General features: G+C 40.1%; 1 protein-coding gene across 2 annotated transcripts in view; it reads right to left on the bottom strand.

Moving 5' to 3' along the window:
* Positions 1 to 2,943: 2,943 nt before the first annotated feature.
* The window catches only part of CHKA (choline kinase alpha), a 31,913-nt gene continuing 9,556 nt past the window's right edge, over positions 2,944 to 25,300 (bottom strand). The window contains exons 3-12 of one of the 2 annotated variants that reach the window (XM_066611068.1): positions 18,829 to 18,882; positions 11,925 to 12,038; positions 10,206 to 10,339; positions 9,842 to 9,946; positions 8,525 to 8,583; positions 7,508 to 7,595; positions 6,009 to 6,117; positions 5,219 to 5,325; positions 4,528 to 4,609; positions 2,944 to 4,058 (exon numbers count right to left, since the gene is read on the bottom strand). In XM_066611068.1, coding sequence (XP_066467165.1) covers positions 3,999 to 4,058; positions 4,528 to 4,609; positions 5,219 to 5,325; positions 6,009 to 6,117; positions 7,508 to 7,595; positions 8,525 to 8,583; positions 9,842 to 9,946; positions 10,206 to 10,339; positions 11,925 to 12,038; positions 18,829 to 18,882 — 912 coding nt within the window. In that variant the 3' untranslated portion in view covers positions 2,944 to 3,998. The remainder of the gene's footprint in view (positions 4,059 to 4,527; positions 4,610 to 5,218; positions 5,326 to 6,008; positions 6,118 to 7,507; positions 7,596 to 8,524; positions 8,584 to 9,841; positions 9,947 to 10,205; positions 10,340 to 11,924; positions 12,039 to 18,828; positions 18,883 to 25,300) is intronic. The other variant, XM_066611069.1, reaches the window with a different exon arrangement.

Raw genomic sequence — 25,300 nt, forward strand, 5'->3', positions numbered from 1 at the left:
ATAAAGACCAAGAAAGGCGGTATATAAATACTGTATATTATTATTATTATTATATTGTGACACCCCTGGGTACAAAAACATGTAGATTTGAAAAATTATTGAAGACTATAAATCATATATATTAAACAAGTCAGGTCTCATTTTTTCACAGAGACACAAAGGAGGAACCACCCAGCTGTCCCTCAGTTTTCATACAAAGGGATTCCAGCTTGTCTACTTAGCTGAGTGCATTCCTGGATTGAGTTTCAGCTCAAAAGCACTTCAGTTGTTTTTCCCCTCCTCCCACAAAATCTTTCATATTTGGTTCCTTCAAGTGGCTTTAGCTTGAAATGACCAATAATCCTTTTGCATCTTGCACTCAAATAGGAACTGGTTCAATGCTGTAGCCCTTTTAAAGAAGTACTTCCATTATAAAGATTGTGTCTACAGCAAGTAATACTCTTCTCTCACTCTGACTGGTTGGGAAGAGCAAGCAGAAAGCAAATATACAAACCATGCTAGGTCCATCAGATTACAGCTTTATCATGACCTTTTTATAAATTGCTGTTTCAGAGTCAAGAAACTGCAGTTCAGGAGGTAACCAGTTATAAATGAGAAAGAAAAGGATTAAATAAATCCAACTAAACCTAAAGCCAAGTACATTCAAATCTTTACTGCTTCATTCCCACCATGATAACCACACTTCAATGCTCACACACCAATATTACCCCTCAAAAATAAGCTGAGAAAGCTTTGTGGAGTGTCCCAGGTCCAGGTAGCTAATGGGGGGGGGGGGATGGATGAACCTTAGTCTCGTGTTAGTTGCAATTCACTTAAAGGCCAAAAAGAAGAAATTGGAAGATCCACCACTGAATCTCCTGCCTCATGTGTTTCTACATGGTAAGACTCCCACTGCTTTGGAAAATAATGCAGTATTTTCCCTCACCTTTTAAGAAACCCCAACCCTTTTGTGAAATTCTTAATTGATCATCACAGATGGTGAAAGGATTGAATAACAAAAGTGGGATCTCATTAACTACTCCCCCCAACCGTGATAGGAAAATTGCATACAGCAGTGCAGTTAGGAAAAGTGTTTTCAGTTTTAGCCCATTGTGGTTATTTACAAACTTCACTAAAATAAAGCCTTTGCAGAAGAAAGATCTCAGTCTTAACTGTACTAGCAGCTGAACAATACCTACTTTTACTAAGGAGGAATGCCTATTAACACTTTTCTTGCTTATTTGGGCCTCCATGTTGCTGGTTTTGATATTTGAGCTTCCTGTTCTTAATAATTGTCTCTGAATTATGGGTTTCAGAACTCCTGCTTCTCCATAGTTATGCATCTATATCCATAGATAGGAAGGGGGCATTTGAAAAACACTGATATAAGAAACTGTCTCAGGATCACCCCATACTCCCCTCAGAGTTAGATCAGTTTAAAATTTAGGGAAAAGACATAATGGCTGAAGGACAAGGTATCTGTCCAATATAATTGTAAGAAAGTTAGCCAGTCCAATTCACATGAAGGAACCAAAAGGTGCTGCACTAATTGGGGCCAGATCAACAAAAGGCCACAGGATGAGAGGTAGAATATACGGGTTCAGCTTGTTCTAGTGAAAGTACACAATAAGTGGGGATGAAGATAAGGTGCAGGGTCTTTTCTGTTGTGGCACATGTTTCTGGAACCCAACTACCAGAAAATCTGAGGACAGCCTCTTTATGTAGTTTCCAGCAGGGTTTAAAAACTTATTTCACTTGGCATTTGAGGAAGGAGGAAGGAACCTCGTTGGGGCCTTTTAACTTCTGTTGCAGCTTTTATCTCATTGCTTTTGTGTCATTGCTGTTTTAACATCTTTTAATCTGTTCCTGTATCATTTGTTTTATTAGTTTCATTTAATTTTTATCTATTGCATTTAATTTTTATGTTGTACACTGCTTTGAGCATGGGAAAAGCAGTATAGAAGCCTTTTAAATGAACTGGGGGCTATGTCAATGCTGCTGAATAAATTCAAAAACAGGATGAAGCAAGATGAGGCACAATCCAAATATGAATGGATAAGGAAACTAAAAGGCTGGTCATGGGAATGAAGATTGAGGGGACAACTTGCTGAGCACAAAGGGCTTGGGAAACTTGAATGGCACCAGTTTCTATGAGAGAGTGATGCAGAATACTGAAATATAAAATTAAATTTATAGTCTATTCCAGTGTTTCTCAAACTGTGGGTCAGGACCCACTAGGTGGGTCACCAGCCAATTTCAGGTGGGTCCTAATTTGTTTTGGTTTTTTATTTTTAATATATTAGACTTCATGCTACCATGGTATGAGACTGCATTTGGGGAACTGTTACAGACCTGTACTTTGAACAGGCTACTCTGTATATGCTTTTAACAATGATAGTAAATGGAACTTTCTCCTGGGTAAGTGTGGGTAGGATTGTCAAAAATTTTCCTGCTTGATGTAGCTTCCAGTCATGACATCACTTCCGGTGGGTCCTGACAGATTCTCATTCTGAAAAGTGGATCCCGGTACTAAAAGTGTGAGAACCACTGATCTATTCCAATATGCAAGGTTTTGAAACCTAAACATTTCCCCTGCATTTTCCGTTTCTAGAAGGTAGTGTTCTTTCCTGTGAAATTCAATGATCAATAGGTGACTGTCCATCTAACTGAAAGGAACTATAATGGGTGAATGGAAAGATGAAAAGTAGTAACATCACTATATATACCTATTTACATTTAATGGTTCATTCTGTAATTAAAGCATACTAAATTATTTTTGAAACAATTTTAAAAAATATACATCTAGAATTATTTTCTAAAGGAGCTGTTATATTGTGTAAGCAGAACTCTGAAGTCTTAATCACACTCTGCTATATCCGGATTTACTAGCCCTTTCTTTTAGAGCATCTAAGAACAGTTAGAATGATAACTTGTGGCCGCACACCAAGAATCAGAAACAGTTAAAAGACTTAAAAAAAATTTATTTGTACAATACATGTTAGCAGAAAGCACAAGTCAAATAAAGATGATCAAAGATGGGTGTTTCCTAGAAGCTCTCAAGAAAACACATATACTTACTGTAGAATTCACATTATACATATTTAAATGTTTTCTACACAAGACATCCACTTATCTGGTGGAACAAGTTGCAAGTAAGGACTCAGCAAGGAGCACTGAGCCCCTCCAAGCCACAATTGGTCAAACATTCCTCACTTGTTTCCCATTTAATTTGCCCCTCCTTCAAGCTAGAGGAATCCAAGGCACTCATCCCAGTGCTGGCAGCCCAGGGCTCTTGTACAAGAGCAATGCAATACTGCCTGTGTTGCTGGGCAGTCAATGCACACTCTTAGTCAAAAATGGAATGAGCTAATAGAGGGAAGGCAACTCATAGGCTTTTCTCAGTTTGAGATTCATCTGTATTACTGTGTTCTACCAAGATATGAGAATGTGAAACTGACCTCAGACTGCAGAAAAAGAATCCAGATTGTGTGCGCTACTTTGCTTTTTAGCCACTGTATATTAGTGTATTATGTACCAGTTTTCTGGCAATGAACTGTTTGACATTTCATAACTGCTCAGATTTTCAGTCACAATTCACAGTATAAATTTTCCCTACACAGAACTGGCATTTCACCACTGACTGGTAGCATATATGGCGTATCAAGATAATTCAATAAAATAGCTTAGTTTAGAAGTAGATACCCACAGTTAACACTGTTCACTCTCAAAGTATGGGATAGTTCACATTAAAACTCAAGAGTGTCCCCCATAATACCTTCTAGATTAAAAAGCTTGATATTGCACTGTTATATTATACTTCAGCTGTCAATTCTCATTCCAAAGACTTAGGAAACTGTAAAAAAGTAAACGTAGTCATTTTGTGCAGTCTTCAGCATTGCATCCGAGTAGTTGACATTTGCAAAACCTTCATTACAACTACAGTAGCCTAAGCACAGTGGAATTTCTGCCCAGCTGCCTTCCTTGTACAGTACAGAAACAAACTGTCCCGTCTTCAACCTTCACACTTTAAGTTTCCTCTTCTGGTCAAAGTAGGCATCAAATCTTGAGAGCGCATAGTCCTAGGTGAGAGAGTAATATAGTTGAAGGTCTAGTTCCTTTAAAGATGCTCCCCTAACATGCATTTCACCAAGAAAGTGTTCAAGATGGATATCAATGCCCTCAACTGTAGATTCTATAATCTATTTGTTCACCTTTGCCAACAGACAAGGAAAACCAGAAGCGTGCCATGAATGCAACTAGAAAATGTATGTTCTTGTCCAAAAGCAATTGTTGCAACAGAGGTGGGGGTGGGGTGTTAATGACATTTACTTTTTAAAGTGTCAGCATTCATTAAGGCCTTGAAGAAATACTGTGGCCTAATTATGCTCACCAAAAACTTTAGTACTGACTGATTGGTGATTAAAATGAACACTGGACAAGTACAGGCTGGGGGAGGGAATCAGATGGAGGGAATTGATTCTCACTGGAATACAGTAATTACAATGAATATGCCAACATTTTAAATGAAAATAGCTTTTTCAAACATACCATGTATCCAAACTCAATAGATGATATCTTTGCCTGTATAATGGACCACAGCCCCCAGAAGAAATGTGATGCAAGGGCAAACCTGTCAAGAACAAGCACAATGCAATGTTTCCTAAATGTTTGAGTTTCGAATGTAAGATTCATTCTTGCTCATCTTGGTCAAGGTGAGCCTAAGGTTTATACCATTGTAAAATTCACTTTTAACAGTCCGATATTAACAGCCTGTGCATTGTGATCTTCAGAACAGTATATTTCAACTTTCATCCATATCTAGTTCAGAATACACAAAGAAACCAAACTACCACTTTCTCAAGGTGAGAAACTTGGGAAATTTACACTCTCTGCTTTTGGAATGATTTAGAACTGAAGTTTTCCCATGTGAATGCTTAAGATGCTCTTAACCACTGGCCGCCCAATCTGAGATGTTTCGGTGCTAGGAGACTAGCATAGATGACCTCACAGTAAGCAACAAATGCGCTCAGCCAGTCAGGAGAATCATGGGTGGCAAAATGATCCATTTGGTCTATCTCAGTTCTGCTTCCTCTCACTTCATGTTGAAAATGAACAATTTATAGGCTAAATTAAACATGAAGTAAATCTGTTTTAAAACAGCATGAACAACCTGTCCTACATCAAAAGCCAAGATTCAGTTGTAGGACCAAATCCAACACACTCAGAATGGAGACATTACCTGTTTACTTCAGTCAGCATTTCTTCTTCTATTTTGGACTTATCTTCATCGCTCAGATTTTCAAATCCACTTTGAGATGCAGCTAGATAGCTGGAGATGAAGTGAAGCTGAAAGACACAGAACAGCTCTTAGCCATGCCAACATACAAGACATGCTAGACAAGTAGTTTGATTTATCAGGGTGTCAGCACTGTTGCAGTTTGAATATGGCATGCAAACTGAGTCCCAGTATTCATTTTCAAGGGAGTATAGGTCCTAACAGAGTTTTATACTCCAGTTCTTGCTTTGAACTAACCTATAGGAAGCCATACAAATACTTCACTCTCTAACCCAACTCATTTGTTTGTGTTTTGATGGGAAGATCATTTTTATCTATGCATAAACTTAGATTAACAAAAGAGAAGCTGAACAATTTATAATAAAAGATGCCTCCTAACTTTTGATTATTCTTGAAGAATAAGCTGACATTTAGAACATGTATTCAAAAGCACTCCGAACTCAAGGATGACTTCAAAGCAAGATGTAGACCTGTGTTACAGACATGCTGATTATGTACTTTATAAAGTTACATGAGAGCCTGGATTAATCCATTTTTGCCTGGGCCACAGGTGTGCACATTTGATCCCTGTTGTGTATATGCAACGTTGGGCAAAAATGGTTTAAGAACATTTCACAAAGCTGTGAAGCTGAAAACAGACTAAAATCTGAAATTGGAAAAACCTTCTGGGTAGAGTTAGGAAGGAAAATGAATTTGAAAGTTAAATAACCCTTGAGATTTTGAGGTTTCTTACTTGTTGCTTCTTTGAGGGATAATCCTGGAAGTTTACTTTGAAGAATGGGTATTTTTCATACACGTAGTCATACATCCATTCACAGAAGTGATTTCCAATGTCAAACCCCCTGGATGAAGAATGTTCGAATAGGTAAGAAAGGTACACATCTACAAAAAATATATTCCTTATTCTTCAGCTAACGTCTCATGACTGCATATTGATTTATAACCATTAAAACTGCATGAAACACAAATGTAAGGGGTCAGATCAATCTCCAATTTGGCTATACAGGTCCAGCCTATTTATACACAGATTTTTTATACACAGATTTGACTCAACACAAATGACCCTTGCAAATGAGAAGGAACGTGCTGATCCCTGGAGAAGGGGAAAAATGCATCCCTTTAAAATCAGTTTAAAAAACTGCACAGTCCTTTAACAACAGCCTCCTTAATATGAGAGAGAGGGGGTAGTTGGCTGACAATCCATCAATTCTTCTCTCTCCAAGAGACCCCTCCCTTCCCCCTGAGCATGTGAAAGAAAGATACTTTGCATTGGTGAAGGGAGGGGTCAGAGTGAAGCATTTCTAAGCACCTTGAGAGAGACTGATTGTTGAATTGTCATCTTAATGACTCTTATCTTAACATCACAAAGGTCAGCAAGGCTGTTTTTAAATCACTGGAGCAAAGAAACTGTTTTTTGAATTGGCTATAGTGTGTTTTCTGAACGCCTCCTCCCCACTGCGGCTTGGTGGTCCATGAGACCGCCAAGCAGCGGAGGCTGGGAGCTCAGCAGGCTCCCGCCCAGTGCTAGCCCAGCACCAACCAGCGCTGGGTTAGCATGGGCGCTAGCCCGGTGGTAAGGCTCGCAGACATGCATTATGGCACGTTTGCGACAGTGCGCGGCGGCACAAAGCCACTGCGCCAAGCCCAGGATTGGGCTCTCAAATATCACACTGGTTGTTTGGAACCCAGCATAAGAAAGGTTTTAATACAAGATCATTGTCACTTTTAAATTGGCTCCAACATACTTTGTTTAAAAATTAAAAGATTCAAACAGGAATCTTATAGATGAAAAGCATGTACCTGCCGCAAATATTTATAATAATTACAGGTAGTTTTCTGTTAGCTCTCATCTGTGCAGACTTTTCAACTGGCAGAAGATCTAGCACCACCTACATCCTGTGCAGCACTTCTATGCTTGTATCAGGGATCAATTGCTAACACATCACAACAGAGCTGTAGCAGTGGAATTGTCACACAAGGCTGCCAGCTGTTTCCTTGCATCAAGATCTTAGGACTCCAATCCAGAGATGCACAAAGGCTCTGACTGTTAAGTAAAACAGGGATCACCATCTTTATTCAATGCTCTACATATCTAGAAGGAATTGGCAGTAGACTCTGACAGTACAGATAACTTGCCAATTGACAGGTTTCACACAATCAGCTTAAGCATTTACTAACCCTGCATTTTTTTTTATTAAAAACCATCAGAAAGGTTCAACAAAATGTATTTACCTATAATTGTAGCTGCTATATTCAAAGTCAATAAGCATCAGCTTTTGCTTCTCTGAATCTTCTCTACCTTCAAGCAGCAAGACGTTCCCTTGGGAAAGATAGGTACTTAAGTAATAAGCACTTTGATGGGTTCTGAAATAAGTTCACTGCAGACAATCCTATAACCTACATATGTGACTTTACTACTCAAATAGCATAACATCTAATTAGCAAGAACCACCAAATCATACTGATAAGATGTCCACAATAATTGGTGTATTGTGTGTGTATATAAGGATTTGTATATTTCTGTACTCCATGAGATGAAATCCCCTGTGGTGTCTGAGCTACCCAATGCAGTGTTTTACTCTCCTCAACAGTACTGACTGACAGCCATTTACTTACATGGGAGAAATAAAAGATATGCATTCAGAGTGGACATAACATTCTGCTTGCTCCCAATTTAACTCAGGCTTAATTCATTAAGTTAACTCCTAAGTTAACTCAGGTTAAGAATCAAGCTTAATTCAATTGGCACAGACCTATCCTAGATTCCATTTTTTTATTATGATCAAGAGTGACAAGGAATATCTGAAACTGACTTGATGTATAACTCCTACATATTATTGAATCCCAATGACAGTGGCATTGTAGCCTTGTCCATGCCATTCTATGCTATCACACTGCACTGAAAAGAAACCAAAATACACAATGGGGGTGGAGCTGGCTGTAGAAAAATGACAACTGTAGTATCAACTTGTTTTGTTAATATAATTGAAGATGTAACTTTTTGTTAACATCCCCATAGATGTTCCCTCTGCTCACTACTCTGGTCCCCGGAAAACACTTCATTCCTCCTAACTTACATGGCCTACAACCTAAGAACCAGGAGCACAGACTGTAAATTGAATACTTTCTCATGCCTTTTATTTGAATTCATGATTTTACTTTGTAAAGTATTATATTTCATATTTTCTTGAATTGCATTAGAGTAGAGCATTTCAGCTTCAAATGACCCTAAACAAATGGTTATAGTACCTTCTTGGCAGTCATTATGGCAAAACACAACAGGAGAGAAAGTAGCTTCAAGTAGGGATCTGCAAAAGAAAAGCTTGGAATTAGACTACTAGTTTTCTCAACTGTTTATTCACACAAAAGGAGACTAACAATATGTTGTATGTTGCTGAAAGTACAAGGCAAAGAAGAATATTCTCCATCTGTCTCCTCCACTTTCTCCAGGGAGATCCCTCTGTTAGCTGCCTGCACTGAAGTAATTCAGAAAACGGAACCAGTACCCATGTCAAAATTGAAAATTAGACAAAGCCTTAAACAGGTACAAACAGCCAAAGATATCTTTCCTAAGTGCACATATGTCTGATGTGTTTTGTCCTCGGTCTTTGTAAAAAGCATTAAAAGTTGTTCTTGATGCTAACAGACTTAATGAATGCAAAAGTCACAAAGCGATACAAGACCAATGCCAAGATATGTTGGGCATGTGCACTTATGACTAAACAACTTTAGTAACTTAGAGGGACTGATCACTACCACAAACCTTGTCAAGAGTTCCCACATTATGACTGTTGCATAGCAGCTCTTCCCTGTGCCTTACCTGCTCTTTAAGGAGGTGGCAATGCATAGGGACCACAAGTGCTTTACCTAAATACTAACTGGCTTCCTTCACCCTAGTAATGGACTGTCTGGAGCCCTTGGGAGAGTCAAATATACAGAGCCCTCAACACCTGTCTCTCCCTTCCCCAAGCCACTGTCTTGAATAAGCATATTACAGACTTATCAAGAGAGGGATTTGGTGGTGGTGGTAAAGCATATGAATTTGTTGCCTCTCCAGTTTTTCAGCAAACCTACAACATTCAGATACCACAGGTTCCTTGGGGGTCCCATAAGCATACATGACCTCTGTGTAGCACAAATGTACTAGAGATGTCTCATTTTAAAATATTAATGAACACTACATATACAATCCTAGTTCTATTTCATCCAACAATTTGCATCTCAATAGAAAGCTGGATTGAGATTTGTGACCACCACAACTTGCCCGTCTATGAGTCCAGTATGCAAAAGACTAAGAAAAGTGATCGAACTTGCGGAAACTCATTGATTAGACCCTCAGGGGACATTGTTCCATGGGAAGCCAGCATTACAGCCTATTGCAAAAAGTAACTTCCAAGCTAAGCAATGAGAACTCATAGTATGAATCTACTACAATACAATTATGTTCTTAAAGACATAGGACCTCTAAGTAGAAAAATGGGAACCATTATATGTTACTGATGGAAACATTTAAACATGACAAGAACTAGTAAATGAACTATCAAGCGTTAAAATTTAGAAGACTACCGTAGGTTTTTCATTTCTTGAGGCAGGTTGTAACTGAGGATCTTGTTCAGCTTTCTAACACGAGACTCCCTGGTAAACTTGATTCTCATCACTTGATTTAAGTACCTGCACAAAAGTTCATTCAAACAGTTAACATTTCTAAGTCAAAGTGTTCAAACTTCTGCCCCACCATTACTCTACTGGAAAAATAGGGTTTAAGATATTCTTTGTAAAAGCATGTCTTGGCACTCTACAAAAAACCCTCCCCACCATAATAAAGGCAATGGGTTTCCAATACTGCCTTCCATTGTGCTTCAATAAAAACCATCCAACTTAAAACTTTTAGCTGTCATGTCACAAGAAGAGAAAAATTGCAGTTGCTTACTTCTCCATGGTTCCAAAGAGCCACTTCGGTTCTTTATTAAATGGCATTTTCATACCATGAAACCTAGCCATTTTCTCAGCTATTTCTGCAGATATATCAGGCAAACTTAGTTCCTCAGTGTCCAACTTCCTGCTCTGAAACACAGCACAGTGAACAACAAGTGAGAGGGACATATTTCTTGGAAATACCAAAAAAGTCAAATTTATTGCTAGAACAACTGTGTGTAATGGTAGACAGCAAATATCAACACTGGAGAGTGAGGTTTTTCCCCCCAGCTTATCACTACCATACTTGCTACTTCCAAGGCTAGTTCTTCGGCTATTTTAGTGGCAAACAGGACACACCCTAGTTTGTTCCATTTACTTAGATTTAACTCTTGTAGCATCTAGGAAACCTGAAACAATAGCTTCCCTCTCCATTTAAGCACTGCCAAGTCTAATTATAGGATCAAATTACAGAAACTATTGCTGCAAGCTGGCACCTTATTCCCACAACCTTTTCTTTGCTGGTAACCCAGAAATGACCTGATCATATTCAAACTACAGGTACAGCCTATTTATCCGCGTTAGTTCCGTTCCGTGACTCGGCACGATTAACAAAAAATGAGTTGTGCTGAGTCCATAGAGTTAGAGTCCATAGAGCAAATAGGCTGCAGCCTGACACTTCCAGTTGGAAGGAAACTAAGGCAGCTGTTCTCAATTCCCTCCCCTCCCCTCAGTACTCAGCCCTGCTGTTGCCAGCTGTCCTGCTTCTTCCACAGTTGGAATGGTGAGCTTGCTTGGGAAGCCTCTGTGTCCCAGGCGGCCTCCCAACAGCTCTGCAGGTTCTCCTGCTCCTCCTCTTTGCTGCTGCTGCTCCTGCAACCCTCCCAACCACCATCATGGAAACTCCTCTGCCCTGGAGCATTCTAGGACTTGTAGTACAGCTCTCTGCTCACCGTCACCTATCTCTCCAAGGCTTCCCAAGAGCCTGCATCATGGGGGGGGGGGGGGTTCGGCAAACACTCCCTGGGTTTTTTAAAGCAATCCCCTCTCCTCCCCCTCCAGAGCCCTCCCCTTTGCCAGCTGTTCCGCTTCTTTCACAGGTGGGATGCTGAGCTTTTCAGTGTCCAGCCCTATGCATTTCTACTCAGAAGTAAGCCCCATTGTAGTCAATGGGGATCACTCCCAGGAAAGTGTGGGGAGGATCGTAAGCTATATCTCATGCTTTGCTTGGTGGGAAGACTTCCTTGTGTAGGTGATCACCTGCATCATGGGGGGGGGGGGGGAAATTCGGCAAACACTCCCTGGGTTCTTTAAAGCAATCCCCTCTTCTCTTTTAAAGCAATCCACTCTGTTGCTACAGCACCTGCCCCTGTGTGTGTGCTCGTGCGTGCAAGCTCCACCTCCATCTTGCTGCACGTGTTCTGGCTACAGAGGTTCTTGTCCCCCCTTCCCCTCTTCAGCCCTGGCTGGCTCAGGGGCTCCAGGAATGTTACTGTTCCTTTGTAAGGGGAACCTCTTCCAGGGCTCCAGGGCTATTCCCTGCCTGGGCGAGGCAGAGCCTTTTTGCAGTGTTTTGGGCTGCCTGGAAAGTGAAGCCAGCCAGCCAGCACAGGGCAAAGGTGTGTGTGACATTCAGTACCCCACCCCATTCGCGTTGAGACAAATCCGCAGATAAATAATCCGTGTATAAATAGGCTGCACCTATAATAACATACTAATCATAACTGGCACTCACAGGAATGAATTCTTCCAGTCGGCCTTGTGGAAAGATTCCATAGAGCTTTGGTCCAAGAGCTCTCTCAGCAAGAATAGCAAACATAACACTCTCCAGAACCACAGCTTCTGCACCCTAAAGACAACAAAGAAACTAAAGGTAGCATGCACAATCCCCCACCACAAGTAACAAGAAAATTTACATTTTGGCATAAAGCAGAAGTTGAGTTTATTGACAACTGTCAATTTATTTAATAGAAGACTAACCTAACAGTTATAAGAAATGTCTGAAATAATATTAATATTTATATATTTATATATATTTACTATTACCTGACAACCCTGAATTTAGAGGTAGTGCTATCTTGAATTTATGATCTCCTATAAATCCCAGTTCAAGATCAAGAACTGCAATTTTATATAGAGTGGGCCCAGCAGCAAACAAAATTTGACTTTTTAAGCAAAATGCCAACATCACTTTAAATCATATAGATAGTATATATACATACAGTAATGCCAGCAACAGTAATATGGATAGATGCAGCCAGCATAAACTTTGCTAGTTTAAAGAGGCATACTTGGAAGGCATGGCAAGTATTCTGGATTCAATATATAACTGATTATTTCTACTGAAGTAGCTAAACTAATACATTAGTTTCAATTCTGATGTCTGATGAATGATTAGTTTCTAATCTATAACTGCTAATGATTTACTCAAAGACAGATTCTCAGATTTACTGGAAAGTGATCTGCGAAGGAGCTTCAGGCATTCTGTGTTAATTTTTAACTTAAAAATTAACATAATTCAAATCCAGGTTTCAAGGTTATTCCTTTCATTTTGTTGGACATCTTTGAGTAAGGGAGAGGCAAAGATCATGAAATAGGACCAAGGTTTTGTTTTGCCAAGATGAAATCTTATTTACTTCAGAATGCAGCTTGACGTATCAGAGCCTTCCTCTTCATGAGTGGAACTGCTGGGAGGGTAGCAATCCAGCAGGCAGGGGTCCATTTGAGGTAAAACTGTTCAATGGGGTGGAGGAGGAAGGCTGCAGGCTTTATTTTCTTGCAAAGAACTGCTATAGGCTGCTGTGTAAATATTGGTAATATACAAAGCAGTTCTAGTATTCAAGAGCGTAATCTCCTGGAACTGTCTAATACAAGATGACAAGTTTTTGTCAAGTCTTCATCATGTTATTCTAAAGCTTTTGGTGTACAAACAATCCTTGTCAGTAAAGATTTAAGAACCCGTAAGATGTGAAGTGCAGATTCTTAAATTTGTAAAGTGCAATACAAGTGCAATACAACATTGGGTACATGTTCTACAATGTAGGAAAAAAGTAGGCCCCTCTGTACTAGAATTATGCACCAGTAGTCCAATAAGGGGGAGAAAACTAAAGCATCAACCAGGGTTTCAGACGTCTTTAAAATAGGAAAAATAAAAACCAGATACAGAATAGACTTGGAATGCATTGTGGCAACAAGAGATCATCTCAGTAGCTACTCCAATACCATACACCCTCACAGTCAAAACAACTTGGAATAAGGTTGTTGCTTATAGTGGGAAACGGCTGTTGTGTGTTAGTGTTGTAGAACTGTGCTCTTTTTGGATGTTAAGTATTCTTCAGGTCATATGGCCAATATTAAATATTAGCATATTAGCAATATTAACATATCCTTTATTAGAAAAGCACTTCTGTGTCTTGTGCTACCAAGTGGCTCTCAAATGAACATCCACCTGGCATTGCCCAATAAGGAAACTTTTGAAAGGTTTGACAGGCACTTTATCCCAATACAGTACATTGCTTTAGAACAGGGGTGTCCAACTTTTTGACAGGAGGGTCACATTATCTCTGACACTATATCAGGTGCTAGGGAAAAAATCAATTTACATTTAAAATTTGAATAAATTTACATAAATTTTATATATTAGAGATGGAACTTATATGAATGAAGGTCTTGCAATAGCTCAAGACCTATAGAAGGCCTTGCACAAAGCAAGACTGGTTTTTCCTTCTGTGCCCCTGCTGACATGAAGCAGTAAGCAGTGAAGTGAGTTCTTGGCCCACACCTCATGCAAGAGGTTGAACAGTTGCCCTTGCGCTGAGAGCAGTTGTGTTGGGCCAGGGCTGGCTTTAGCAAATCTTGCTGAGGACTAGAGGCTCACTGGAGACTGGGGGCTCCCTGTGGACCGGGGTCCTCAAGGGCTGCAAATGGCCCCCAGGCCAGGGTTTGGGCACCCTGCTTTAGAATGATATACATTTCATTCCATTTCACCACTGTGAAATGTGCTTATAACCCAACTGCCTACTGAATTTACTTGTGAAACAGACCTGGGATAATTATACTGTCGTCCTCTTTCCTAGAAAACTTTGTAATAAACTCCCTTACAGGGACCAACCAAGAGAGTTATCTTATGTCTAAATATTTTAAATTACATAACATTAGATTTCTTGCTCTGACATTCCTAAGGTACCAGCAGAAATTACCACACTGGATGATCAGTACTCATAATTCATTCCTGTTCTTTGCAGAGAAGGGGGGGGGAATAAAAACATTAAATATCTCAGACAAAATACATACATACATACATAAGACCTTTATTGGCATAGACAGACAAAATACAATGTTCATCCTTCTCACAAACAATGAAAGTAAATAATCATATGGGTTACTCATTGAGAAGTTCTTAGACAATTCTAGAATGTTTTCTTCTATGTTAATTATTCTGTCTAATGCTACAACCTTACTGAAAAAATCTTATGTATCATTCAGTATCACCATGCACTATATTACTGAATACATTTAAATGATGCATATATGATACATGGTTGCATTCTCTGCCCACCCCACCCCCAACAATCTAAGCAATTCCTTAATATTGTGACCACTGATGGGAATTGCTTTCCTTCTTGCTGGAATAAAGCAGCAAGCTGGAGCTCTTCCCTGCTGTTAGACCTGCCATGGTGTAACTGCATTCCTATCATGGTCTTCACATGCATGGACTTTAATGCACAAACAGTGCTAGAACAAAGGGATGAAGAAGACCTATCCAACAAAAACCAACTGATCAAATAAAAATGACTGCTGCAACTGGAAAAACAGATTACAATATGGCATTATTTATACATTGGCATCAATGTACCATTACAGTATTTATCATTTCAAAGCAATACCAAATACATACACAAAATTGTACTGTCCTTACAAAGGACTTTAAAAATGTATTTATACCTCTGATAGTGTCACCAACATTACAACCACATATACTGAGCAGACATTCTAGGCAATCTAGGGCCTTCAATTATCCTCATATAGACTGGGTCAATTTGTGTCTGGTCACAAAAAGGAGAGCGGATTCCTTGACATGCTAAATGACTGTGCCTTAGAACAGCTAGTCATGGAGCCCACCAGAGGACAGGTGACTCTGGATTTAATATTGTGCGGTACTCAGGACCTGGTTAGAGATGTCAATGTTACGGAGCCATTCGGGAACAGTGAATCATGCTGCGATCTGTTTCAACATGCACGTTGGGGGAAGAATACCGGGCAAATCTCTCACAAAAACCCTTGACTTCCGGCGAGCGGACTCCCTCAAATGAGGAGGCTGGTTAGAAGGAGGTTGAAATGGAAGGTAAAAAGAGTCCAATCTCTCCAGAGTGCATGGAGGCTGCTTAAAACAACAGTCATAGAGGCCCAGCAGAGGTGTATACCACAAAGAAAGAAGGGTTTCACTAAATCCAGGAGGGTGCCCACATGGCTAACGAGCCAAGTAAGAGAGGCTGTAAAGGGCAAGGAAGCTTCCTTCCGTAAATGGAAGTCTTGCCCTAATGAGGAGAATAAAAAGTAACATAAACTGTGGCAAAAGAAATGTAAGAAGGTGATACGGGAGGCCAAGCGAGACTATGAGGAACGCATGGCCAACAACATTAAGGGGAATAATAAAAGCTTCTTCAAATATGTTAGAAGCAGGAAACCCGCCAGAGAAGCGGTTGGCCCTCTGGATGGTGAGGGAGGAAAAGGGGAGATAAAAGGAGACTTAGAGATGGCAGAGAAATTAAATGAGTTATTTGCATCTGTCTTCATGGCAGAAGACCTCGGGCTGCCCAAACGGCCCCTCCCGACTGAGGAATTAAGTCAGATAGAGGTTAAAAGAGATGTTTCAGACCTCATTGATAAATTAAAGATCAATAAGTCACCAGGCCCTGATGGCATCCACCCAAGAGTTATTAAGGAATTGAAGAATGAAGTTGCTGATCTCTTGACTAAGATATGCAACTTGTCCCTCAAAACAGCCACGGTGCCAGAAGATTGGAGGATAGCAAATGTCACACCTATCTTTAAAAAGGGAAAGAGGGGGGACCTGGGAAACTATAGGCCGGTCAGCCTAACATCTATACCAGGTAAGATGGTGGAATGCCTCATCAAAGATAGGATCTCAAAACACATAGATGAACAGGCCTTGCTGAGGGAGAATCAGCATGGCTTCTGTAAGGGTAAGTCTTGCCTCACGAACCTTACAGAATTCTTTGAAAAGGTCAACAGGCATGTGGACGCGGGAGAACCCGTAGACATTATATATCTGGATTTTCAGAAGGTGTTCGACACAGTCCCCACCAACGGCTACTAAAAAAACTCCACAGTCAGGGAATTAGAGGACAGGTCCTCTCATGGATTGAGAACTGGTTGGAGGCCAGGAAGCAGAGAGTGGGTGTCAATGGGCAGTTTTCACAATGGAGAAAGGTGAAAAGCGGTGTGCCCCAAGGATCTGTCCTGGGACTGGTGCTTTTCAACCTCTTCATAAATGACCTGGCGACAGGGATGAGCAGTGAGGTGGCAAAGTTTGCAGACGACACCAAACTTTTCCAAGTGGTGAAGACCACAACTGATTGTGAGGAGCTCCAGAAGGATCTCTCCAGACTGGCAGAATGGGCAGCAAAATGGCAGATGCGTATCAATGTAAGTAAGTGTAAAGTCATGCACATTGGAGCAAAAAAATGAAAACTTCACATATCAGCTAATGGGTTCTGAGCTGCCTGTGACAGATCAGGAGAGAGATCTTGGGGTGGTGGTGGACAGGTTGATGAAAGTGTCGACTCAATGTGCGGCGGCAGTAAAGAAGGCCAACTCTATGCTTGGGATCATTAGAAAAGGTATTGAGAACAAAACAACTAATATTATAATACCGTTGTACAAATCGATGGTAAGGCCACACCTGGAATATTGTGTCCAGTTCTGGTTGCCACATCTAAAAAAAAGACATAGTGGAAATGGAAAAGGTGCAAAAGAGAGCGACTAAGATGATTACTGGGCTGGGGCACCTTCCTTATGAGGAAAGGCTACGGCGTTTGGGCCTCTTCAGCCTAGAAAAGTGGCGCCTGAGGGGGGACATGATTGAGACATACAAAATTATGCAGGGGATGGACAGAGTGGATAGAGAGATGCTCTTTACACTCTCACACAACACCAGAATTAGGGGACATCCACTAAAATTGAGTGTTGGGAGAGTTAGGACAGACAAAAGAAAATATTTCTTTACTCAGCATGTGGTTGGTCTGTGGAACTCCTTGCCACAGGATGTGGTGATGGCATCTGGCCTGGATGCCTTTAAAAGGGGATTGGACAAGTTTCTGGAGGAAAAATCCATTACAGGTTACAAGCCATGATGTGCATGTGCAACCTCCTGATTTTAGAAATGGGCTATGGCAGAATGCCAGATGCAAGGGAGGGCACCAGAATGAGGTCTCTTGTTATCTGGCATTTGGTGGTCCGCTGTGAGATACAGGAAGCTGGACTAGAAGGGCCTATGGCCTCATCCAGTGGGGCTGTTCTTATGTTCAATCACAAATACCGAGCAGACAATCATGGACGAACAGTCCCTGGAGGCTTCTGCTTCCCGATAGGACTTGAGGCAGATAATGATTGGGGGTGTGTGAGATGCTGCTGGGTCCCCAGTAGGTTGATGGGGCCCTCAAACATGACGGGCCTTGTGGCAAGGGAGTGACAATCAGGTTGGAGGGGCTCCTATCCCTTATGCTCGCCTGTGTGTCAGCATGGGTGATGGTACTGTGGCCCTCCTTGTGCTTGCCTCTGAATTAGTGTCCCTTCTGAGCCGAAGACTGTGTTGGGGCCACGGATGCCCTGGGCATGTTTATGCCTAGGGAGCACCACATCTCCCTAGCAATTTATGCTACAGTCTGGTAGTGAAGCTGTCCATGACAGGCTGACTAAAGCCCCAACACCCTGCTATGTCTTGAGGTGGTTGGCCTAGCCCTAGTTGGAACTGAGGGAGCCAAATGGCAGGGGTATTTGGATCTTCCTGAAGGGTAGGCAGCAGAGAGGGCTGATGGTGCTCCTCATAGTTGCTCTTCTCAGAGATGCCATGGCTTCTAGTCCCTAACTTGTTTGTCCTTTCTCATGAGCTTGCAAAGACCTGCTAGTTCCAAAGCCACTTCCTGTGGCTCAGCAGCCTTCCCACTGGGGCCAAGGCCTCTGTCCCCTTCTTATCTGGGCAGGGCAACAGATTATTTTAGAATGCTTGAGATCTTTGCTGTGCCACTGTGCTAAGAGAGATGACAGAGTGTCCAGATGACAGAAAATTTGTAGCTGGTTGATTGGGTCACTTGGCAAAGCTGAGTAAAACCAGGAATGGGAACTTGAGTTAAGTGACTCAATGTAAACAGTGAGATCATATGGCCATGACAGGCCCATGAAGCTTAAGTGTATCCAAGATAAGCACAGTGACAAAATTCCAAAAAGTATACCAAAAGGGGGCTTAGACAGCAACAACAAACCACTGAGCTACCTCTAAGAAGAGTAATCCTAACCCAAACAGCTCCAGAATGTATCTACCTATAAAGACTGTCAAAGAAACCAAGCACATTGGACAGCCTGACACAGAAACTAGTAAGTAGTAAAAAAATGCTTACTTGTAAATCATTTTCTTTCTGAGCCTGTCCAGATCCTCCTTTATTACAGGACCTCTATGAATGAGAAGAGTCAACATTTACAGTGAGACCATGAAGATCAGCATGAGCATAACTTGCAGCCACCACAATAGGGGGAGTTAGAAAAATCAACTATTTTTAGAACTGTTTACCTACCAGTGATCTGATAAAACATAAAACATTAAACGCAACTCCTTTTCATTCCATAAGAGACTCCAGATATTTTGAAAAGGATGTGCCACTGAACTCCAATATACCAACAATATACAAAATAAGCAGTAAACTTTAATTAGGTTATTAACATACAAGTTATTCAAGCTTTGCTTGCCCAAGGCGTGCTGTTTAAATTGTTGTATTCCCCTGGAGGCCCCTATACCACATGCCATCTCATCCCAAAGATCCCTGACCCTCAGGAGTGATTTTTAGAGGTGCTCCAAATGGGGTTGATGACAAGCCCCCTTCTACTCACACTTCTTTGAACCCAATTTAAGCAAACAAAATACTGGATTGTTATGTAAAATGCATCAAAATATTTTCCAAGGTTCCAAGTTGTGATTTAGCGCCTGGACTCAGTGGCACATGCTTTTACTATAACTGCACATTTAAGAATGCAGCAGGAATGCAAGCTTTGCAGTCCCATTAAGGATTTCAAAGCTATGGAAACAAACCTGTTTCACTTCTCATTTTCAATCACAGCAGTTTACTATGGCTACTAGTATCACAATTTTAAAATGCTATGTAAAAGCAAAAGTATGTTTAGAGGCCCCTGAAGGAAGCCTTTGACTGACATTGTGATTAATAAAGGCAATGAAACTAAGCATAGTTTTTCTAATATTGCTTTACGAAATACAAAAGGAACAAACACACCAATATTATTTAAATAATAAACACCACCCAAGCTACAGCATTTCTCAGTAATTTACTTGCTTCAACTTGAAATAAACTTTTCAAAAAATATAGCCATTATTTCCATTAAAATACTGTACTGCAATTAACAATAATATGTAAAATATTATTGGAAAGCTACATTCCTTTCTATCCAAGTACAGATTCTCTTGAATAGGCACTAGGGCAAGTTTACAACTGTGTAGTAAATTATGTCACACCAATAACATGTCACTGATATTATATATTACCTATTCTTGAATAGTGGTCAAAGTTGCGCATCACCCAAGAATATTTCCCACTTGACGCTCTCCTAGTATGGTACAATCCATCAGAAGCAAAGTGGATTAGAAAGGCTTTTCCTAGGACCTCAATGTGTATCCTGTTAACTTATTTGGATCACACAAATACTAAAAATTTAAAATCGTCTCATTTGGATTTTCAGGTGAAAAGATGGATAAGATATCCAAAAGTGCTTTCAAAATAATTCTACAGGGTTCTTAAGTGCTAAGAAGGGGCTAAGACAGAAGAGAAACAAAGGGTTGGAACTTAAGAAGCACAGATGCAGTTTCCATTCCATGCCAGATGTCAGGTAAAAGCATTCTCTTTCCCCCTGCAGTCTCCCCGTGCTCCATTCCACTGGCCCCTCTTGACCTTTGAGGGCATAGGGGCTACTGGGGGGGGAAATGGGGATGTTGGCTTTCTAGGAGCCAACCCAAAGATGAAGGCAGTGGAGCTTGATTTAAGTAACTGCATTTAGGACTGAAGTGTGCAAAAGTATTATTTAGAATACCAGAAGAATCTACTTCTAATTACTGTACAAAGAGAACAGAGCAGATAATGTTTTGCAAAACCAAGTAATGGCAGGCAGTACACCAAGACTGCTCTATTTTGAAATGTTAATGAACAAGCCTTCTTCTGAAGCAAAAGACATCAGGCCAGTTACGTCAAGATACCTGTCTAGGTAGCAACTCATTGCTTTCTTAAAACAAGACTCTTGTTTTTCTGTAGAATAATGGTTAATATCCTAAGAGATTACAGAAAAATTACTGTATAACTCCTTCCAAAACCAACCAAGCAAGTGGGGATGTGTGTTGCAAAAAAAGGCTGTAGTAATAATTTGACATTTTGCAGCCTGGACAAGAGGCAAGAAATGAACAGTCTTTTAAAACGTCATCTGTGTGAACTAACCATGTCAGATTCTTGGCTTGCAAGCCAGAGCTGCTTAACAGTAAGCAAGTCTTATGCAGACTGTTGGTCTCTAAGCATATGGAGCTGCCATCATCTCTGCCTCTCACAACAGTAGATAAGAAACCATTAACCGAGGGTGGACCAAGGGAACCATGTCTAGAGCCTGTGTTTTATAATAGGTAATGGAACTGCTACTGCACAACAACTTTATATGGAAGATTTCATTGAGATATGGAAAATGTCACCTTTTAACAGGATAAAAATTTCTGTTAAGAGGATTTGTGAAATGAATGCAAAGTGCAAGTATAATTTGAGAGCTAAATGAATGAGTAACATTACATCACTGCTTTCAGGCTGAGCAACTAGAATTTTGCTTCTCTCAGTTTCTACTTGTACAAAGTAAATAGGACAAGAAATAATTCAAAAGCTCAGATCAACAAATGATATGTTGTGTAAACAGGCAGGGTACTTCAAACACAAAAATGATTATATTTGTAGTGGGTTGTCATTACCATTTCCTTCAAGCTGTGTGGTTGCACAGCTGGAACTGAAGCTTCCATGGAGCTGGCCCTGCACAACCACCATATGGCTCCTCGCACTCCCCCTTGAAGATGGAGGGAGCACTGATTGCAAGAGTTTATTTCTGATAAACTGATAGCAAGAGTTTATTTCTGAAGTCTCTCAGAATATGAGCCACACGTCTATGTATAGGAATGCAAACTGGGGATGAAGGGCTCTGTTATAATTCCTGAAATCATGTTAAGATCCAAGCATAGACTTGCGTGACAAACTGCAGAGAAACTGTTTTTATCATATTAGAACAGGGGTGTCCAAAGTTTTTGGCAGGAGGGCCATATCATCTCTCTGACACTGTGTCGGGGAAAAATAATTTACTTTTAAAATTTGAATAAATTTACATAAGTTTACATAATATACTAGAGGTGGAACTTATATGAATGAATGAAGGTCTTGCAATAGCTCAAGGCCTATAAAAGGCCTTGCACAAAGCAAGGCTGGCCTTTCCTTTGCTGCTGCTACTGCATCACAGACGTGAAACAGCAAGCAGTGGAGGGAGCCCTCATCCCACAGCTCATGCAAGAGGTCAAACAGTCGCCCTCACGCTGAGAGCAGTTGTATCAGGCCAGTGCGGGCTCCAACAAATCTCCAGAGGCTCATTGGAGACTGGGGGCTCCCTGAGGGTCGCACTGAGAGACCTTGAGGGCCGCATGCAGCCCCAGGGCCAGGGTTTCGGCACCCCTGTATTAGAAGATCAGGTGTGAGTTTGGCATATGCATCTTGTAAAGTTCAGCTTCAAGAAACAGCTTCACAAGATACAGGCAGTATTTAGTGCCTGTACAAGATATCATGTTCAGTATTTACAACAAGTTGAAGACATACCTCTAGCAGTTTGATACTCAATTCTGTATTCTAGACTTAAAATGCAGGTACAGAAGCTGCAGTGTTGTGACTTGCCTACACAAAGAGGCTTCTCAAGAGAGAGAAACATGAAGCAGGTGGTGTCAATGATTTTTAATGAGAAAGTCAGTGCTCTGCTTACTAGAGGCTGTGATTTCTGAAAACCACATCTGGAAGGAGACAATAAGGGGGAGTTAATACAGATCCTACAAAAACCAAGAACATCCCTAATCCTTTTTACTTCTGATCAAGTTACCATTTATGAAGGGAGCAAAAGGAAGGATGAATGCTTAATGCAACATTTTGGCATCTATAGCCCCCATTTTACCATTTGGATATTATAAAATGTTTACAGGGCAAACATTTTCATCTTAAACTTGACATCCTGAGCCATAAAGAAATGCAACCTGTAGAGAATGCTCCAACTTCAGAGATCTCATACTATACCGTGAATCGTGTCTGTCACCTGGAAACCAGAGTGCTCTAGGCACGATCGCATGGACAAGCCTGCAGCAGAGAACACATGCACATACAACTAAAATGGTACATTACCCCCAGAAGACCCTTAACGCCACCCAACAAAACAAATGTCCCTTTAACAGGAGCTGAGCTTTCAAACTATCTGCCAGTAACAAGTATTTGCAATTATTCCTTGCTACACAACATTAAGAGCAAGAATCACATCAGTAAAGGAGTATTACAGTTACAGCATTCTACATATGCTTAGTTACAAGCAATAAAAGGCAAAGCATGTATGCAATACCATAGCGTTCTACCTTTGTTTTGCATGATTGATGTAACAGAGTAGGAACGTTTAAAGTATTTTAAAATGTTTCATATAGTACGGAATGTTCTGATTTAGCTGTTAGTAATAGCAAAACAATGATTTACACTTGGGATATCGAAAGTGAAAGGCACTACTATTTCCAGTTTTCGAGGGGGGGCAAACGGGATGCGACTACATGCATCTTCTACTACTAAATGTAAACATTGCTTTAATAAAAAGATAGTAATTCTGCACTTTTTTGTTTTTACAACTGTACAGTAGCAAGAAATTATATTTTCTATCCACATTCAAAACACTTTTACAGATAACATTTGATATTTATAGACCAGCCATAATTAGTTTCTTCATTGCAAGAAAATAACTTTTAGAACTAACACTTGGGCCAATAAGGACTCCAGTGACTTTCTATTCATAACAGGATTAAACTGCTGCTATGAGGACATGTCCTTTTTGCTTTCTGGAGTGACAAAAAATAAACTTAAATGATACGTGCATTTGCTTTTCAAACACAATTTTAATTAGAATCTTAATGTTTCACAAGCAGTTACACACTTTCTTTAAAAAGCAGTTCAGTTACATAGCCAGTGGCTCTTCATTTATATTAATCCCAGTCAAGCCGACAGATTGCACCTGGATCAACCCAACTCAGCTCACCTTCTGGAACTATATCATACATGCATAAATAGTGATTTAAAATAAATTATTATGACTGAGGAAAACCTAATGCCCTCTCTGCACAGTAGCTTTAGCCAACTTAAAACAATTTATACTAACAGTACGTACTGACATTTGTGTCTTCTAGAATTTATGACAAGCAAACTGGATTCAGGTTTATCATGTAAATGCTTGATTTTTAAAAAAGTGGCCTCTGTTCAAAAGTATGGGACTGGTATCTTCAATCAGCATTTCTGAATTTTAAGAGGACTCAAAGTATGAAAGTGTTATCCTGAAAATGAGTTTTGATCAAAAATGAATCAAACTTTATGCATAATTTAAAAGTTATTTGTTTATACCAACAAGCTGCTATGTTCTACTTAACCTTAAATCATACTAATGGCAAGGGATTTTGCGTATCTATGCCTGGAATTAAAACCAACATCCACATGATTTTTCAAACACATTAGAATTTTTCTTCAACTTTACTCCTATTATACAACAAATAAGTTTGCTATCACAAAGTTCTTTGAGGTATTAGATAAGACGTAACTACAGTAACATCAGTTTGCTTATGCATTGAAGACTGATCTGGAAGAGACAAATGTCTATACTGAGACCCTCAATATAATCTGAAAGTTTTACCTTGGGACTGTCTCTGCTTACTTAACCCTTAGTGAACTGCACCAACAAGAGCAGTCATTTCACTGCCACTATGGAAATAAAGGAAGTTAGATATCTCAAAAGATCTTACATACCAAGAAAAAAAAAAGATGAGGATGTTAACACTCAAATGTATGGCCAGACTAGACCAGGACAATTCAGGGCTTGTGTTATTTTTTTCATGAAGAGACATAGAAGGTATGATAAAAAGGTGAAGATTAAGGGAAAGCAGTATGTGTTTATGTTCTGATTTGTGATTGTCCATGTTTGTATATTATAACCAAAGGAAAATTTATTCAGATACTACAACAGATGTGTGGGACACTCCATTGGAATTAGTACTGAGATTCTAAAATGGCACCTTATTTTTTCCAAGTAAAAATTAGCAAATTGTTGCAGTATACTCATTGCTACCATATATTTTGTAGGTACACTTAAACTTTTCAATATCTGCTCAGTTCATATTTTAAAAATGTAATAATAATGTGGCCTGCACAACTTGTTCATTTAAATAACCTACTCAAGTGCTTTTTGTTTAGCTGGTGGCCCTAGTACCAATGTTTCAGGCCACAGTTTTATTGCACTACCTTGCAAAGATGAACAAGAAAAATAGGTTTCAGCAGTGACTTGCATAAAGGTTTGCAAATTCAAGTATTTTGTATAGTGCAACACAGAAGCCAAGATTTATATATGCAACCACATACTGGTGCCCCAGTAATACTCTCACTGTGTGCAAAGAAAGAATGACTTGTAGCACACTATTCAATAAGGGGAAATTGAGAGTATGCTAGTTCTAGGGACATGGACTGCATGTCACAATAGAACCCATGGAGACCAATCAAATGTTTACCAAGAGGT

The sequence above is a fragment of the Tiliqua scincoides genome, chromosome 1 (genome assembly GCF_035046505.1).
Source record: "Tiliqua scincoides isolate rTilSci1 chromosome 1, rTilSci1.hap2, whole genome shotgun sequence".
In the NCBI taxonomy this organism is placed as follows: Eukaryota; Metazoa; Chordata; class Lepidosauria; order Squamata; family Scincidae; genus Tiliqua; species Tiliqua scincoides.